This window comes from Lathamus discolor, chromosome 6 (assembly GCF_037157495.1).
Source record: "Lathamus discolor isolate bLatDis1 chromosome 6, bLatDis1.hap1, whole genome shotgun sequence".
Classification (NCBI taxonomy): Eukaryota; Metazoa; Chordata; class Aves; order Psittaciformes; family Psittacidae; genus Lathamus; species Lathamus discolor.
In genome coordinates, this window is record NC_088889.1 from 29,633,527 (window position 1) to 29,652,250 (window position 18,724).

At 41.8% G+C, this 18,724-nt stretch overlaps 1 protein-coding gene across 2 annotated transcripts; it reads left to right on the forward strand.

Annotated features, from left to right (window-relative positions):
• Positions 1–306: 306 nt before the first annotated feature.
• DDX24 (DEAD-box helicase 24) lies at positions 307–14,885 on the forward strand. Of its 2 annotated transcripts, none has more exons than XM_065685539.1 (8): positions 307–354; positions 745–1,500; positions 5,034–5,411; positions 7,079–7,232; positions 7,650–8,165; positions 10,171–10,246; positions 10,791–10,979; positions 12,932–14,885. In XM_065685539.1, the coding sequence occupies exons 2-8, from the start codon at positions 768–770 to the stop codon at positions 13,250–13,252; spliced, it is 2,367 nt and encodes a 788-aa protein (XP_065541611.1). In that variant the 5' UTR covers positions 307–354; positions 745–767; the 3' UTR covers positions 13,253–14,885. The 2 variants fall into 2 exon arrangements, with proteins under 2 accessions (XP_065541611.1, XP_065541612.1); XM_065685540.1 differs by having other exon boundaries at positions 322–354; positions 762–1,500.
• The last annotated feature ends 3,839 nt before the right edge of the window (positions 14,886–18,724 follow it).

Genomic DNA, 18,724 nt, shown 5'->3' on the forward strand with positions numbered 1-18,724 from the left:
TTGAGCGCTCCGCCCTGCAGGCCGCTCCGAGCCCACGGGGCCCGCACACCAAGAACACCCCAAGCAGCCCCAGCAAGGACGGCGGGCAGCCAACGCCGAACCACCCCTTCCTCAGCAGGGCAGCGCCCCGCCTGTCCCCAAGGCGCATGCGCACGCCGCCCTTCCTGCCCGTCCACCCCGGCACGATCTCGTGGCGCCGCAGAGTGACGTCACATGGCAATGGCCGCGCCCGGGTGTGCACGCGGAGGGTGGCGGCTTTAGTGGGAGCTGCCGGTGGCGGTCGGAGTCCCGCGGGATCGCTCCTTCCCTCTCCCCCTCTCTCCCCCTCTCTCCGTCCTGGGGCTGCAGAGCGCGGTAAGCGCTGCGGGGGTGCGGGAGCCTCTCGCTCCGGGGCTGCAGGCCGGTGGGGCCCCGCGGGCCTCCCGCCGGTGCCCGGAGTTCAGCCCTGTGCGGCGGTGGAGGCCGGGCCCGGTGACGCCCGGGGTAGACTGGAGCGGGAGCCCTCCGCGGCCTGCGGGGATTTATCCGTCCACTGTGGTGTTACCTCCAGAGCTGTTCCACAAGCGAAGCCTTCGGCCTGGCCTGCCGTATTTACTCGTCAGGCCATTCATAGCAATAATAGCTCAAAAAAAAAAAAAAAGGAAGGGGAAGTTGAACTATGTCCTGCATTCTCATTTGTTTGAGTATTGTCAGAGTAGTTTTCATTCTTCTGATCCGATTCCCTGCTTTCTTTTTACCCTTCAGGTCTGGGGTTTTTTTAGGTAAAAATGAAGGCCAGGAAAGGAGGGAGATTGAGATCTTCTTTTAAGTTGAAACAAAAAGGCATTGAAGTAATAGGAAAATGGAAAACTGTGCAAATCGACCCAAATCTATTTGCTGAAGAGGAGTTTAAAAATATAGTGTGTTTGGAGGAACTTACAGATTACAGGCAAGTAAGTTCTTCCAAAGTGGGAAAAGTAAAAGAGAAGAGAAAGGCTGAGAGTGTTTCAGAAGAAGGTAATGAGGAGGAGGAAATAGAATGTGTCATTCCTCCCAAAAAGAAGAAGAAAACCAAAGATTTGAGAAGCAAACCAGATGAAAGCGATGATACTGCTGCAGCAGAATTTGGTGTGCCAGTTGATAAAGAGGCAAAGCATAACGAAACAATCAAATTGGTAGATGATGAGGACCGTGGACATCTGGCAGACAGTATGTCAAGCACAAAAGATGCTCCAAAGAAAAAGAAAAAGAAGAAGGTCGCTAAAAATAAGGCTTCTCAAGCTCAGGAAGCTCTTCCATCGGTACCTACTCCTAAAAAAGTTAAAAACTGGACAACAGAAGTTTTATCTGCCTCAACTGATCGCAAAGCAGATGTGTCTGCATGGAAAGACCTCTTTGTGCCAGAACCAGTGTTGCGGGCCTTGAGCTACCTGGGGTTTAGTGCTCCAACTCCTATTCAGGCCTTAGCCTTGCCTTCTGCCATCCGGGATAATATGGATGTCCTTGGTGCTGCGGAAACAGGTACAGATCTGTTATATTAGTTGTATGTGCTGGGAACTTGCCACCTCCCCTCTTTAAACACAGCTCATGGTTACAGGTTTACATATGTAACAGAAGCAGCATTTATATGTAGAAGAAGAGCTTGTATCTTCTGTGTATCCAACATATTAGTAATGATTCATTGTCTAGTATTACAGCTTTGTAACTTACAAATACAGGAGTTTCCATCTTTCCAAAGTACAGTGCGCAAAGCTTTGAAGTTTCAATGAGATTATTTTGCTTTTGACAGAAGTCTTTTTGTGTTATTTCTCAAATTGTTTCTCATTTGGGAACTAACAAAACAGATGGGGTCATTTTTCCAGCAGCGTAACTTCTGTAGATATACCTGTGCCAAGGCAAAGCAGAGGGGTAGGTTCCTCTGAAGAGGACTCAATACTGGCTTGGAGCACAGTGCTAGGTGTAAATATGGTCTAGGCCTTCACTGTAGCAAAAGAGGCTCTACCTCTGGGCTTGCCCTGTATGTGGTCACCAGCCCTTCTTACTGCTTGTGCTTGAAGTATTACATTGATACCTGTAATGTATACAACTGTAACAGAGAGGTACAGTGTCGTGTCTATCTTCTGATAAGCTCCTACCTTTGTCTTTGAATATTGCTAGCCTTTGTGAAATTTGTTATAGCTCCTTTTATACTTACTGCTATGAAGTCTTATAGCATTACATTGCTGCTCGTACCTTTGAAGTTTTGTCGTCTTTAGCAGATGAACATTTTTTTTCTCAAAACCCCTAAAAGTAGGAAGCATAGAATCATAGAATAGTTAGGGTTGGAAAGGACCTCAAGATCATCTAGTTCCAACGCCCTTGCCATGGGCAGGGACACCTTCCAGTAAACCATGCTACCCAAGGCTTTGTCCAACCTGGCTTTGAACACCTTCAGGGATGAAGCATTCACAACCTCCCTGGGCAACCCATTCCAGTGCCTCACCACCCTAACAGGAAAGAATTTCTTCCTTAATATCCAATCTAAATTTCCCCTGTTTCAGTTTTAACCTGTTACCCCTTGTCCTGTCACTACAGCCCCTGATGAAGTGTCCCTCCCCAGCATCCCTATAGGCCCCCTTCAGATACTGGAAGGCTGCTGTGAGGTCTCCACGCAGCCTTTTCTTCTCCAGGCTGAACAGCCCAAACTTTATCAGCCTGTCTTCATATGGGAGGTGTTCTAGTCCCCTGATCATCTTCCTGGCCCTCCTCTGGACTTGTTCCAAGAGTTCCATGTCCTTTTATGTTGAGGACACCAGAACTGCACACAATACTCCAGGTGAGGTCTCACAAGAGCAGAGTAGAGGGGCAGGATCACCTCCTTTCACCTGCTGGTCACGCTCCTTTTGATGCAGCCCAGGATACGGTTGGCTTTCTGGGCTGCGAGCACACACTGCGGCTCATGTTCATTTTCTCATTGACCAGCACCCCCAGGTCCTTCTCTGCGGGGCAGATCTGAATCTCTTCTTTGCCCAACCTGTAGCTGTGAAAGCATAATTAGAAGCTCCTTGGCTTAAAGGCTTCCTTTGCATCCTTTTCATCTGTTCTAGTTGCCTTATCTCACTGCTTGTCTTGTAAAGCCATTTACTACTCCTGAGCATGAAGGTATAGTAACTAATCAGATATGTAGTGATTTGCATTTTTATTTTAATTGGAAGCTAGGCTGGTGCTATTAACTTTAATAGGATTAGAAAGGCCTGCAGGGAGAGTTTTTGAAAATGGAACTGAAAATTTAAATGGTGTTTTTGTGCTGCAAAAAAGTGCCATTTGGGCACTGCTGGAAAGCAAATCCCTCTCTAGCTGCAGAATGGGTGGTGGCAGGTTGTGTTGTTATTGTCTAGTTTTGCATCACACTGAGGCAGTAGGACTGTGGTTTGCTCATTTATTTTCTTCTTTCATGAGAGAAAGCCAGGTTCTCTCCAGAGAGCCCAGTGGGTCATCAGTGTTCCTGTAGAAACTTGGGAGAAGATTGGGACAGTTGTCTGTAAGGAAGTGATGCAGCTGGGACAGGCTTTCTCCTTCCTCCTCCCCCTGCATTCTAGCACTTCCCATAGCATTGGGCCTGAGGGAGAAACATGACAGGTCAAAGAACTGCTCATGTCCCCTTTTTTGGTAGTAACATGAAGAACATGAATTAACTTGAGCTGTAGTGTCTGGGGGTTGCTAAGATGGACTTTTCTCTTGGTTTTGCAGGCCTGACTATGGTATGTGAGCTGTGTGTTGTGAAGATAATGTGTGCTGTGAGGGGATTGTTTGATTAATTTGTGGGTGAATCTAGTGCCTGCGGAATAGTTCTGAGTATCACAGCCCTAATTTAGCTGGGTGCAGTACTGATATTTGCACCAGCCAAATTGCATTACATTTAATTCAAGATCAGCAGTGTTCTTCACCTTAAAAACAGATGTTTTGGTAATGCAGAAACTTACCGTATCAGTGCTCTGCAAGTCCATATATAAGCATTTTCTGCTTCAAGGGCAGAAATGGTAAGAGACCTCCCAGACTTGGAGAAAGATGGGGAAGGGGATATGAAGAGACTTCACAGCAGTGTTAGTCTGAATAATGGTACTAGGCTTAGCTATGTATTAACTAATATTAAGGTTCTCCCCTAAACAGGCAAAATCCTGTGTTACTAAATTTGGCAAACCATTATGGGTTTGTGATATGGACAAACAATGCTTAAGGAACTGTGATTTCCAGAGGACTGCTTCTTAGCACTGGCCTGCCTATTACAGGAGTGGTATAATAGTGTTTTGTGCTCTGCATGCTGCTTTTGTGGCTGACAAGCTGGTATTGATGAGAACTTTAACTGGGGTGGATATGCTACCAGGCTTCTCCTAATATCGTTATCAGTGACAGTTCAGAAGGGAATATGTGGCAGGAATGTGACTCACAGTTGGGTAGAGTGGACCCCTGAAATTAAAGTCAGGGAGCATTTTTGTATTTGGCAGCTCTCTTGTCTCCAAAGTGCATTATCTGTTTTGGATCAGATTTATGTGTTTTGATTGCAAAAATGTGAGCTGGTGAGAGATTAGGAAATTAGATGGTGGAGTATTTCCAGATACAGTTTCTTAGAAAGTAGTAAACACAGTGCTGTAAATTGAAGATGAAAGCGAATCCTTGAAGTACAGTTTATCCTTGGCCTCATTTGCTGTTCCCTTATTTGGAGAACATGGATTGGAACTGTCAATTAGGGCATGATATTCTCCTTACGGGCATAAAAATACCTTGGCTGCAACTGCAGTTTTTAAAAAACACTTTGAGAGCAAATGTATCTGCCTGACCTGCTAGGGATTGCAAAAATACCTGTTCCTCAGGAAATATGCTATTGGTGACCTCAAGACTTATAAAAGGAACAGGAGGAAAGATGCTATTGCTCTGAGTTTTTGGTCTTCTGAAAATCACTAGTGTGTGTCTGTTACAACTGTATGTTTTAAGAACAGTGTGTGATTGTTGCTTTTCTCATCTTTTCAAATAAATGACTAGTTGGTCTGTGTTATTATTTTTGTTTGTTTTATTAGGAAGCGGCAAAACGCTTGCATTTGCAATTCCAATGATTCATTCTGTGCTGCAGTGGCAAAAATCAAATAGCTCAACAACCAGAAATGTCAGTGTTTCTAAAGACTCCCATCAGCATCATGATGAAACAAGTTGGGAAAGTGAGAACAAAGCAGAAAAACTAACCCATCAGCAGGCTGAAGATGGTGGAGATGAAGATGATGCATCTTTCACAACAGGTTGTGTGAAGGTGCTGGAAAATTTTGAATTTGATTCGGGTGACAAGACTCATACTGTTGACTACCATAAGAAGAGGCCACTTTTAGGACTGGTCCTTACGCCCACAAGAGAATTAGCTGTACAAGTAAAACACCACATTGACGCAGTTGCAAAGTTTACAGGTATGTAGACTCCATGGGTCATGTCCCAGATTATGCTGCGTTTGGATCTTAGCATTTGTGTTGAGCCAGAATGTGTGCCACAGTTTCTTCCACATTATAAGACTGGGGTGGCTTTTGCAAGGCTAGGGTTTGTAGTCCCTGATATTTGAGAAATGCATTAAGGGTATTCAATGGGTTGCATGTGGAAGTAAACAGTTAATATGGGATATTTTGCTTTAAATTGTTTCTTTTTTCAAATAGCTATTAACTGGTGATTTAGCAACACAGAATCAGTACTCAGCCACGGCTTTGTCCTGGTTTTGGATAACGTAGGTTATATATGAAAAATAATTTAATTTGTATATAAATAAAACATGTAGATCATAATTTTCTTTTTTGACAGATGTTTCGATCTATGTAGCTAATAGATACAGATATATCTATATATGTCATTTTCATCTACCTATCTGTATATCAGAAAAAGAAATTATGGCCATAAATTTTAAGGGTATATAGGAAGGTATTGCTGGATTGTCTGACTTACCTCCTGCAGCAGTCAGGCCACAGCATTTTGCTGGGTAACATGCCTGATGAAAGACATTTCATCCTGTTCCTTTCTCTTCCAAACCAGAGGTTAGCACATCTGTTAAGTGACTGAGTAGGATGTGAAACTGTTCAAGATGGGGATAATTGGGAAACAACTCCCTGCTTACTTCTCCAATAGCAGTAATTATTGGTGAGGATATGTAGTGCAATGAACTGCTTTTAAGCACATCTTCCTTTGGTGTCTGTACATCCTGCTGTGCTCATCAGTCTACAGCTAATTGCAAGGCTAATTTTAACTCCTCAATTTATGTCAGTACAGTTCTGATAGGAGTAGTTCTATTTGTGCATAAAAATCTGCTCACCAAGTGATGTATAGTTGCTGCAGCAGAAGAGAAATAGAAAGCAGGGCTTTCTTTATTGTCTGAAATTCACTTTGAAAAGGATCCCCACCTGGAAGAATGGTGTTCCACAAGAAATAAGAAGAGAGAGCAGTGGTAGCTTGGGTACTGGAGGAATCTTGCACACTAGCATTGAGTTTGTCATGCGCCAGTGCAGTCTTTGAAGAAATAGCGTGAAATAATCCGTGTGTGGACTCTCTGATTCCAAAGCTAAACTCCCTTTAGTACCTGAGCAAATTAATTAAAGCAAACTTAGGGTCTGTGCTGCCGTGCAGTCCAGAAAATCATTAATTGAGCAGAAGCATTCTTGTTAAGATTATTCCATAGCAAACGAGCAGTTACTAGCAAGACAAGCATTTCTTGATCTTATTTTTGGAGGGCCCTGCTGGTTATTCCTAACAGGAACATACCTGTTCATGCAGATGTCATTGACAAAACGTAAGATTCTGAAATATGAGTTAGCAAAGCTGACAGCTATGGGAGGGCATATGTGATTCTTCCTGCTGTTGGAAGACAGGTACAGTAAAAGAAAAACTACTTTATTTTTGGCATCCAACTATAATGAGGATTTTTCTGTAAAATTAAGGGCATTGCTGTGTTACATAAAACCCCTGAAGTTTCCTGGCCAAAATGCTTGCTGAAAGTTGCGTTGCAGACTTCTTAAAATAATTCTTTTGGGTGGATGGATGTAAAGACATTCATTTATAAATTATTGAGATCAAAACTGTTATTTATATGTTCTAGGCATTAAGACTGCAATTATAGTTGGAGGCATGGCTGCACAGAAGCAAGAACGTGTGCTGAATCGAAAGCCAGAAATTGTAATTGCAACCCCAGGCCGCCTGTGGGAGTTAGTTAAAGAGAGACATCCACATCTTTCAAATCTTCGGCAGCTCAGGTAACAGTGCCTTTTAGACTAACTGCTGGATGCTGAACTGAGCATCACCTCATGCTGATTGTGTTTACTAACTGATTAAATAATTTAGACTACATAAGATCACATATTTCTTTGCCAGAGTGATTTATTGAAACGCACAGTGGTTATATGGATGGATTGACGAGAAATGTCAATTAAATGTCAATTAAAACCAGTAGCAAAACCACCCTTTTTCCTTTAAAAAACATTTTTTTTTTTTTTTTTTTTTTATAAAAAAGGTGTAAGGCTACTGTAGCTACCCTGGTGTACCTGGTGATTCTTTGGGTTGTAGATGCACAACTTCCCTCATGTTTTCATCAGGAAATGTTCATTTTAAGCATATCAGGTTTGTATTTATCTGTACGAGTGAATTTTTACTGTTCGTTTTCTGTTTGACAGGTGCCTTGTGATTGATGAAGCAGACAGAATGGTTGAGAAAGGTCACTTCTTAGAGCTGTCTCAGTTGCTGGAAATCTTAAATGATTCACAGTATAATCCTCAACGACAGACTTTTGTTTTTTCTGCTACTTTGACTTTAGTCCATCTGACTCCCACAAGAGTTTTACAGAAGAAGAATGCTAAAAAGATGGACAAGAAGACCAAACTGGAATTGTTAATGGAAAAAATAGGAATAAAGGGCAAGCCCAAAGTAATAGACTTAACAAGAAAAGAGGCTACTGTTGAGACACTGACAGAAACCAGAATCCACTGTAATACAAATGAGAAGGACTATTATCTGTATTATTTTCTTCTCCAGTATCCAGGAAGAACCATGGTCTTTGCGAACAGCATAGACTGTGTGAAACGCCTCAGTTCTCTCCTCGCAATCTTAAATTGTGATCCTCTTCCTTTGCATGCCAACATGCACCAAAAGCAAAGGCTGAAAAACCTGGAAAGGTTTGCTGAGCGAGAGAGGTGAATTGATTTTCTACTTCCTAGTAGAGGAAATCATGTAAAGGGTAGCAGGGAAAGAAAACAGCTCTGTTAGAGTAGGAGCGGCTTGGGGAAGGTAACTGGGGAAGCGAGGTTATTAACAATTAAGGATGAGGTTTCATAGGATGGTTGAGGTGATGAACTAGAGCAAGTTTAGTGGAAGGCCACCAGGGATGGTCAAGAAACACTGGCTTTGTAAGGGTGAGAGGCTGAGGGGTTTGTATATCACCTGGGAAAAAGACTTAATGGCAGCCCTCAGATACCTTAAAAGAAGGTTATCCAGAAGATGGAGCCAGGTTCTTCACAGTGATGCATAGTAAGAGGGTGAGAGATAAGGAGTATAAGTTAAAATAACAGATTCTGGGTGTAAGAAAAAGCTTTTTCTCCATGAGGACAGTTAGGCACTGTGACAGGCTACTTGTTCTTGGAGGTTTTCAAGGTTCGCTTGGATAAAGCCGTGAGCAGCCTCTTCCAACCTTATTGCTCATTCTGCTTTGAGTAGGAGATTGGACTAGAGACCTCCTTAGGTCTCTTGGAGCCTGAATTATCCTGTGGTTTGGCAGCTCATTGCTGCTGAAGGAGCTGTCACTTGCCCCGTTTGCAGCCATATGTTCTTATAACTATCCTGCGCATGTTTCTGCTCCTGTGCCCTAGCTCTGCAGCTCATATGAATACTTCTGTAAGTCATTTCATCCCACTAAGCCATCAGAAAGCTAACCACTTTTTGCTGGGTTGGTATTTTGCAGGTTTAATTAGATGAATTAGCTTTCTGAGGTCAAGGTATTCTGCAGCAATGCAAGAGAGGGGGCAGTTATGTCTTTCAGCAGCAGTAGGCAGTCAGGTTTGCCCATGCAGGCCTGTCTTGCCATTTCAAGAGTTACTGTTTCCTGCTGGCTTTGGAATGGCCTTTGGGAGGAGGTTGGTGGTCTCAGTACTTCCATAATCCAGAAACCTCAGTTTAGCCTTGCTGTGAAGTGCTGCATGCTGTCTTGAGTGTGGGAATTTGTACCTTTTTAATAGACTCAGGGAGTCTATTTTCAGAGACTGCATATTTTCAAGGCAAGAAGATATCTGTGAGGCCTTTTATCATGGCATCTTGCAGGTTGCAAGCCATAGATTTTTCTGAGTTTATTTCTCCTTTGAAGCTTGTAGCAATATACAGTTGGATGCCATAAAATGTCAAGAAATTCCTGTTACCTACAAGTAACTTGTTTCAGTTGATGGGAGATTTTTAAAATCAAATTGTTCTATACTCTAAGGAGACATCCTTCTCTGTAGTAAACTCTTTATATAAAAGGTCATTAATTTTTTTAGATCTTCATTTCTCGGGTAAAGAGAAATAGTAATTGTCAGAACAGAATCCCCTCCTTGTCATTCTAGCTTTTAATTTTTTGAGAGAACTTATGCGAATGCTACTTGATAGAAGATATTTCAACCCCCAAAAGCTCTTAATTACAAAGTTAGTAATGTGATTCTCAGCTGGTGAAACTGTACTGCCAAAAGATCAGCTGTGTTGTTAATAGTAATGTCATATCAAGCTAAAGGTATTTTTAAACCCAGCCTGAGCCAAGCACTGAAAAGTGTAATGAAGGGGAGCATATCCCCTTTCCAAATGGTTGGGTTAGGTCATTGGATAGTGATATGCACTAGTGTTCCTGTGAATTGGGAGAGAATAAAAGCATGGGAAAACAGGATCCAGCAAGGTAGTGAATTTCTTTATTGTAAATGGGATAGACCTCCTGAAGGTAGCATTTGCATTTTTTTGTTTTACTTTAAGAATTGCTGTTTCAAGACTGCTTCTGGTATAATACTAGGTGTTATTTTCTGTAAGGGCAAACAAACACTGTATTTCCAGCAGATGACATAGTACAAATCTGTTCTTTAAATTGCTGTGGCAGAATTCTAGGTTGCTGTATTTTATGTTCCTTGGCAGATGGTTTACTGTTCAGTTTTATGTTCATTAAATGTTATCTTATCACTTTCTCAGCTGTGTCCTCCTGACAACAGATGTTGCAGCTCGTGGCCTTGATATTCCCAATGTGCAGCATGTCATCCACTACCAGGTTAATTTTTTTTTTTGCTTTTATTATTTTGGTTTTGTAATTAAATTTTGCTGATCCTGGAAACTAAATCTGTGATTCTTGGTCCTGTGTATAGTCCCAAGTGTAGAAATTCAGTCATCATTAATTCAACTGTACTTAGAGCTTTTTACTTAAGGTGACTGTATATAATATGTGATTTTATATGAGGAATGACATAACAGATGATTCTTTTTGATGATGCGCTTTTTGATGATGCACTTTTTGATTAACTTTGATATACAGAGGTGTCAAATAACTCTGAAGACACATACAATTTTTGCAAATTAAATGACAGAGGGTCAGAAGTTAGGAGAGACTCACAAAAGATTATACAAGGAAGAATAGTGGACTAGAGAACAGGAAGTGTCTCCAGACATCATCTTTTATATTACCTTCAGCTGCGTTACTTGCAGTGTGCCATGTGTATATAAAAAACAATGTCCTGTGGCAACCTCTTGGCCCGAGCACACTAGGTTGCTGCTAGTTTTCCATGCTGAGCTTTGTCGTATTTTCTGAATATTTGCAGGTCCCTCGTACTTCTGAGCTGTATGTACACCGAAGCGGCAGAACAGCCCGAGCTGCCAATGAAGGCCTCAGCCTACTGCTGATTGGTCCTGATGACTTAATCAATTTTAGGAAAATTTATAAGACATTGGAGAAAAGTGAAGAACTGCCATTTTTCCCAGTTGAAACCAAGTGCATGACTTCTATCAAGGTAAAGAAACAACAACGTCTTTGCAGCCTGAGTAGTTGCTTGCTTACTTATAATATATGTTTACATTGCCCATCATATTTCCAGATTTCAGATGAAATTTACTGTTTAGGGCCTGGATTTGCAAATGAAGTTAATCACATTTTATCTTATTTTAAACAATATTTATGATTTCAATAACTGGCCGAAGAAAGGTGTTCACACATAAATATCACTTACAGTTTTTTTGCATGTTGATACATACAGCTTCTTCTGACTAGATACCCAAAAAGAGAGCAGGGAAGCAAGTATGATTTGTGGCTCAGGTGCTAGGATGCCTCTGTTAAGTGTTAGACTAGAGAACAGTAGCAGGTCCAGGGATCTTCAGTGGTCTTCATCTACCTCTTCTCAGTTGATATAGTGAGTTGTCTATTTTTAAAAGTTCCTATACTGTGAGGCTACTGAACCCCATCAAAACAGTATTTAGTATGAATCTTTTAGGAGATGCAGCTTTCTGAAAGAGGAAGAAATCAAAGAAATCCTTCCACAGTCTCATGTTTCTCCTCTTGTAACAAAGAGAATTTGATAATTATTTTTTTCTTCCATCTCCTCCTCCATCTGCCCCCTCCACCCACCATAAGTTTCTGGTTACTGAAAGAAATCTGTTGTTTTTAGAGTGTTTCTTCAGAGGTCCCTTCTGTGTTTCTTGATGAGTAGTTCTTGGCTCCTATCATGCTCTGTCAATTAATGAGTAAATAGATACTATTTCCACACTCAGATTTTCCTGCCACCATCTCATGATCTCTCCTACGTGTAGTAGTGCTCCTCTCCCCAGAAAAGATGCCTGTAATTGTAATTACAGGATTTCAGCCTTCTAGGAGCTTCATATGGGTCAGGTCTCATTTACACTTTGCCCTGGGCTTAGTCACAAAGCCATTGTAGTTGGGACAACTAGTGCTGCTGGGTCTTTATGTTTATCCCTTTGGCATGCTCATTCCCTGGTTCTGCTTGCCTCCCTTCAAGTTCAGGAAAAGTCTGAAGGGATTTCACTCTTGAGAGGAATAGAATTGGTGAACCATGGTAGAGGAAAGCCTGAAAGAGAACTCAAGTTTTACAGAGATGGAAAAACTGTTCAAAATTTCTTGTAATGGTCTAAGAAGATGTGACTGGTTTATTTTATTAGCTCAGTGCACATTTAATTTCCTCTCTGCTTCTTAATTATCTGGCAGTTCTAGCTGGTGCAGTTACTGTGTAGCACCAGACTATTCAGTACAGGTGGTCAGGGTGTCCAGCACAGGGTTTGTTTTGTGTATCCGCAGGCATGTTCCAAGCTACAGAACTTGCTGATGGGTTGATTATTACAGTCAGTGCAGATTTTCTTTCCATAACGAATTGGATCTAAGACAGCTTGGCCCAGCTGGAAGGCTGCAGGTTGTGTTAGGTTTGCTAGACATCTTTGTTCTGTCTGTGTGCAGCTAGGAAGAAGGACAGGACATTTTGTCCTGTGCCTAAACAAGATCCAGGTGCATTTGTGAAAACCAGGAGTACCTTCTTCCATATGGGTGGCAGGAGCTTACTTCCTCAGAGTGGGATGAAGGTAGTGGCTGCCCTTTACTCCTGAGACTAGTAACTTTACAATAAGGTGCACCATGTACGTTGGAAATGTCTGAATCATGGTTTGTCCTTTATCTCTCTGAAGTGTTTGTAATGTTTCATTTAAAGAAGGAGGAGTTAACATTTTGGCATGTTTAGTAGTTGAGATATTTTAGAAGTCAGATTCTGTCGTGCAACTGAAGGAGGAGAATGCTTCAGCAAATGGTCTATTATGTGAGGCATAGGCTTGGGATATCAATAGGGAACAGAAGTGTCTCTCTGCATCTCGGTTGCATTGTATTGCATGCTCTCTAGCACTGATTCTGCTGAAGTGCCCCACATTTAAATCTGGTCACAGTGTCTAAAATGTACTTCTTTTGCAGGAGCGGGTGAATTTGGCACGGCAGATTGAGAAGGCAGAATTTTTCAACAGTCGGGCAAAACAACACAACTCTTGGCTCCAGCAAGCTGCAGAGGCTCTTGAGATTGATCTTGATGATGACATGCTTATGGGCAAGTGGAAATTTTTGCTTGTTTATGGATATAAACCTATGGGACTCAGGTGCTCTGATAGAACTGTTGTTCAGAAGCAGCTGCACCATGGCAGAATAATTCTTAAAACTTGCAGGCCAGAAGGGGAAGGAAAGGACTGTTATTACTTAGAACATAGTGATGCTGGTATTTCCAGGTTGATTGTGCAGTAGATAGTGCTAGAGCTGAGGGAGTGAGGTGTGACAATTCTGGCAAGCTGCAAACAAGTCTACATGTCATAGGACAGGAACTGTTTAGCGTCTGGCAAACATTTTAGAGTAATCTAAGAGCCCAGAGCTATCTGCTTGAGTTTTGTCCCCTCTGTGTCAAAGAAAAAGCTGTTTCTCTACTTCAGTTTATCCCTGTCAGCTCCCTGTAGTCAGGCAGCAGGACAGGAGCCTGACAGCTCTGTGTGGGAACACCCAGGAAGTGCTAGCTAACACCAAAATTGTGTGAGCCTTACTTAGGTTGAGCTGTGTAGGCTAAACAGCCAATACGTAGATTCAAATTGCTCAGGGTTTTAGTGGTGTTATAGAAGTAAATAATTTCTTACATTTTAAAAATGAGATGTTCTGAAGTCTGTGCCTGAGAGAATGCCCGCTGTGCATTCTCTCAGAATAGGGCTTCACAGAATAGCCCTGTGTAGCTAGAGGTGCCTATTAGTTCAGTGCCATGAATTTTTGCAATGCTTAGATGCACTGTAAAATGCCACATTGTATTCAGGTTTTAGGAGCTGAAGGTATGATTTCTTACCAATTCTTTGACAGCATGCTGAATAGGGGTGCGGCCTGGGCCATTTTAGCTTAAGCTGTCTCTAATGTGTTAGCTGCTAAATATGCAGATGCCTTAATTTTGGAGCATGTTCAGATTAATTTTTTTCTTTATTTGTGGCTGGACTAGCTTGTTCTCAACCACGTTGCAAGCAAACACTGATTGTCTCAGTCCAGATTGTTCAGGAGCACTCTCAGATAATTAGCACTCTGCTGTCTTGTTTTGACATAATCTGAGTGTGCTCTGCTTTGGAATGAGTTTCAAAGCAGCACATCCCAGTCCAAGTAAGTTGTGGCTCTCAAGTGAAGCATTTTGTAATTGCCATGCAGAATCTTGCCATATCGTGCTTTAAAATGTATTCATTCTCTAATTCTTCTGCTGTTTGTTGGAGACCAATTAAAATCACAGTCATTCCTCCCATAAAGTAAATGCCTCTTATGCTGTTACAAAGGATTTAGTAATGTTCTTTCAATTTACATCACAGCAACCTTGATTTTGTTTATTTTCTCCAGTTCAAGCCTCTGAACCTATTAACTCTCAAATCTCTTCTGTGCCCTTCTTTCTCCTATGTTGTTAAATCTGAACACCTCGTTGGTGTTCATGTATAAGGAGGAAAGGGCTTCCTGTTTTACAGATGCTGAAATGAGGCTGCATAAACTAACAAAATACACAGAAGAAGCTTCTGCCTGGGGTAGAAGCTCTGGGTTAGCACCTTGTATTCTGGACCCCCTTTCCTTTTGTTCCTGATTCCATTCAGGGTTGAGAGTCCACTGAATGATTTAGTAGAATATTACGTGGGCTATAGTTGCTCAGTAGTCAGGATTCTTCTTGATCTTGTTATCTTGTGGACAGCCTTGGTGACCTGAAAGTGTCACAGATGGCTGGCAGACTGTATGGGAGTTGTGACCTTGTTAGAGGAAGATGAGATTAGCATCTCAGTATAGCATTACAAAAGCCTGGTGAAAGAGGCCAATGTAAGTTCTTCTCTTGTTGTAACATTCTGTGTCTTTATTTTCTGCCCAAAGGAAGAAAGACTAGTGAGGAAGAAGAAAGCCAGAAGCAAAAGATGTTGAAGGGGATGAAAAAACAACTAAAACATTCATTGTCCCAGCCACTGTTTAAAGTTCTGATGAAAACCAAGTACCCAACACAGTCTGGAAAACTACTTCTGCCTCAGACATCAGTGAGCATTTCAGAATCTGCTCTGGGTACTGTGTCCAAACAACAAGCCAAAAAGAAGAAATCAATAAAATTAAATTAGGTAACTGAGTGAAATCACTTTGTGTGATGGAAGCAAGGACAATCCTTATCAAGGCTGTCAGTGCTTATGGAGGAACTCAGCTAAAACACAGGTAGTATCAGAGGATGTTGCTTGTGTCTTGGTTGTGGAGGCACAAAGCAAAATGTTGACTTAAAGGGCTCTGTTAACATGCAGGTGGTTACAGTTGAATCTTGTCTTGAATCTTGTTTTTTGGGGTTTTTTTTACTGATTTTTTTTTTCTTACTTTGTGTATTAATAGTAGTTAATTTGGTTTGAAATAACTGTTTATTACTCCCTTTTGTGAGATGGGTAAAAGCTACTGGGTAAAGTTCCCCATGGGCATTCTTGATTTAATTTTTAAACTTGATCTAAACAGAACTTGATTTGAATTCTAATGTCCTTAAAAGACAGGGGAAGATAGGCCGTGTACAGTCCAAGTACAGTCTGAGCTGGTATTAGGGGGAGGCTTGGCTTTTACTGCAGCCAGTTCAGTGAGAAAGGCAGCAAATACACATAGTGTTACCAGCAAGTCTATAATTGTGGTTATGGAAAGCTCTTCCAATTTTCTTTCTCCTCTGATAATATCTCTCTGTTCTGTTCTCCACTGGATCTAATTCCATTAGTCCTATGTTAATATGCTTTAGAATGTGCAAAAAAAGTCAAGGTGACAATGGGCCAGGACTGACCTTGGGAGATGTGTAGATTTTTGAGGAATAAATGTTGCTACTCAGTATTTTATTAATTAATATCTGGAGTTAAGTCTGTATTTGAAAACACATTAGAACCTTTGCTTGAGTGGGACAGATGTTGTGAAACGTCGCTTCTGAAGAGTGATTCCTAAGAATTATGCTTGTAAATCATTTTACCTGAACCAAGCAATTTTTAAAACATATTTTAAAAAATATGTCAGAAAATATATTTTTTTGTTAAAATATATCTGCTATAAAACCCAAAGACTGTGTCTGTTTTCAGTCACTTGAGATTTCTTAATTCCTCATAGCAGATGCTGTTTGTGCTTAGCAGGCAAGGGGAGGGGAAAAGCACCCAAAAGGTAAGAAATAGCAGTGGGATCTGTGCTGATGGGAGCACAGGGAACCTTCAGTTGTGAGCTCTAGATTGGGCTGAGGTTTTGCATGTCACACAGTATAGAACCAGTGTTGCTGCCAGGATAGGAGGCACCAATTTAGTCAGGTAGTGAAAAAGCAGTTTGTGGCATTGAGTGCCCCCTCTAACCACTTAGAATCATAGAATATTTAGGGTTGGAAAAGACCTCAAGATCATCTAGTTTCCAACCCCCCTGCCATGGGCAGGGACACTTCACACTAAAGCATGCCATGCAAGGCTTCGTCCAACCTGGCCTTGAACACTGCCGGGGGTGGAGCATTCACAACCTCCCTGGGCAACCCATTCCAGTGTCTCACCACCCTAACAGTAGAGAATTTCTTCCTTATATCCAGTCTAAACCTTCCCTGTTTCAGTTTTAACCTGTTACCCCTTGTCTTGTCACTACAGTGACACTTGCTGGTTATGTGAGAACGGCAAAGCCTTTACTCTTTCATCTGTGTAAGTAATTAAGCCCCTCCAACCTCTTATCTCTGGAGGGCTTTTCTTTTGCTTCCGTGCCTTACTGAAGAGCTGTGACATAAGCATACAGAGCTTATCAGTTATGTATGAAGCTTTTCTTGCATTGCACTGTTTGTCCAATGCCCTTCAGAGTAAAAGGGGGAAGTTTTGTTGGGGAAGAGATGGTAGGGTTCTGCTTCCTCACCCATGTGAAAAGATCACACATCTTAGAAGTTAATGTGACATCTGAAAAAAAAAAAAAAAAAAAAGAATTTAAAGGACTTTCCTTGTAAGGAAAGCTGAAAAAAAACAGCCCTGAGCAAAGGCAAGCATGCCTTCCTTCCTTTTCTGTGCCTTTTTAATCACATTCTTACATTATGGAAAGGAAACTTGCATTGACTTTGCATCCCTGAAGGGATTGAAGACCGGGTGGGCCTTCTCTGCTTATTCTCTGATGTATTACTGCTTACAGTTCATCAGCAAAATCAAGGCTGGATTCTGACACTAGAGCTCTGGATCTCCCCCCTTGTTTGAAATTTGCATAAGGCAGGACAGTTTTTGCAATTTATAATTCCATGTAATTATGAGAACTGAATTGGGTGACAGTGAGGGGGTTGTTATTTCCTTTCCATCATTGCTGTCAAGTTTTTCAGCTGCTTCTGTTAACCTGTGTTTACCAACCTAGTTCTCACACTCCTAGCCCGCTGTCTTGCTAAGTCTCCCCAAGATGGAGCTCGACACTTCTACCCTCCTCACCACCTTCATGCTTACCTGTGGGGCATGCTCTGCTGCTGGTTTTCTCCCACAGCCTCTGATGTACTCAGCATGAGTTCTCAATGCTTAATCTGCTGATGCTGCACCCCCACAGGAGCTCAAGGAGAGCTTGGACTCTGTAAGTATCTCTATGTCTGAAAAAGAATACTTGTCTAGCTCTGTGAAAGCTCTCTTGTGGCCTTCTGCTTTGCCTTGTCCTTACCAGCATACCTTGAGTCCTCTACCTAGAGAAAAACCTTATACTTGTTTTACCTCATTTAAATAAGTTATTAAACAATAACTGGAAAATATTACCGCTTAGCTGCCCTCCTCCAATGGGAACCAGGTTACTGCAGGAAGGGAGGAAGGCCAAGGAGAACGTTTTCTCCAGTTCTGATCATATGCATGTGCATCACTGGTGCACATTAGACATGAAGATTTTTATATCAAATAGGTTTGGGCAGTTTATTTTAGTGCTTAATTAAATACGTAGTATCAAATTGTTTCTGTAATGTTCTGCTGGCATAGCAGTTACACTAAGGCTTCAAACACGTAATCTTGTGTTTTGTGGCATTTTATGTCTGCTAAAATACCCATTAATTAAAGGACTAATTAAGTCTATTTAGGCTGTCACAGCAACTTCCAAGTAGATTATTAAAAGTGTGAGTTCTGCAGAGTATTGGTAGGGCACAAGCTGATACAGAGCAACCAGTACTAGGTAGTAGAAAATTGAAACCCTGATAGCTTCTGAGCCTTCATTTTTCATTTTGTGAGTAGGAGATGCCAGTTGACACCCTTGCTGCAGAGCTCCTGGTCTGTCATGCTCCTGTGAAGAAAAGGAAGAATCCTTAGTGTAAGACATCTGCTGAGGAGATAGTTTGGACAGGATATCACACATTAGAAGCGAAGTTTCCCAAATTTCCCCATGCCTTTTCTTTCCCTTCTGCCCTGTGTGTTAATAATCCAGCAAGTTAGCAAAGCAGGATCTGGAGTGCTGCCTTGCCATATGCCAGCAGCCTAGGCACATGGCTGACCATGTGGCATAGGGGAGGTAATTTGCACCTTACTGGAAAGGACTGTGTGTGGCACACTTCCTGCAGTCGCTCATGTATCCAGGTTCCTAAGGGGGAGAGAAGATCGGGAAAGGACACTTGGTGCAGCCTGACACCAGGATGAAAATCTGTTTAAAAAAAAAAAAAAAAAGCTGTGCTTTCTTGAGTGTTAAAACACCCACTGCTTTGTCCTGTGCTAGGAGTAGTTTTGATGGCTGAGTGATTCCAGTTTGATGAATGGCTTG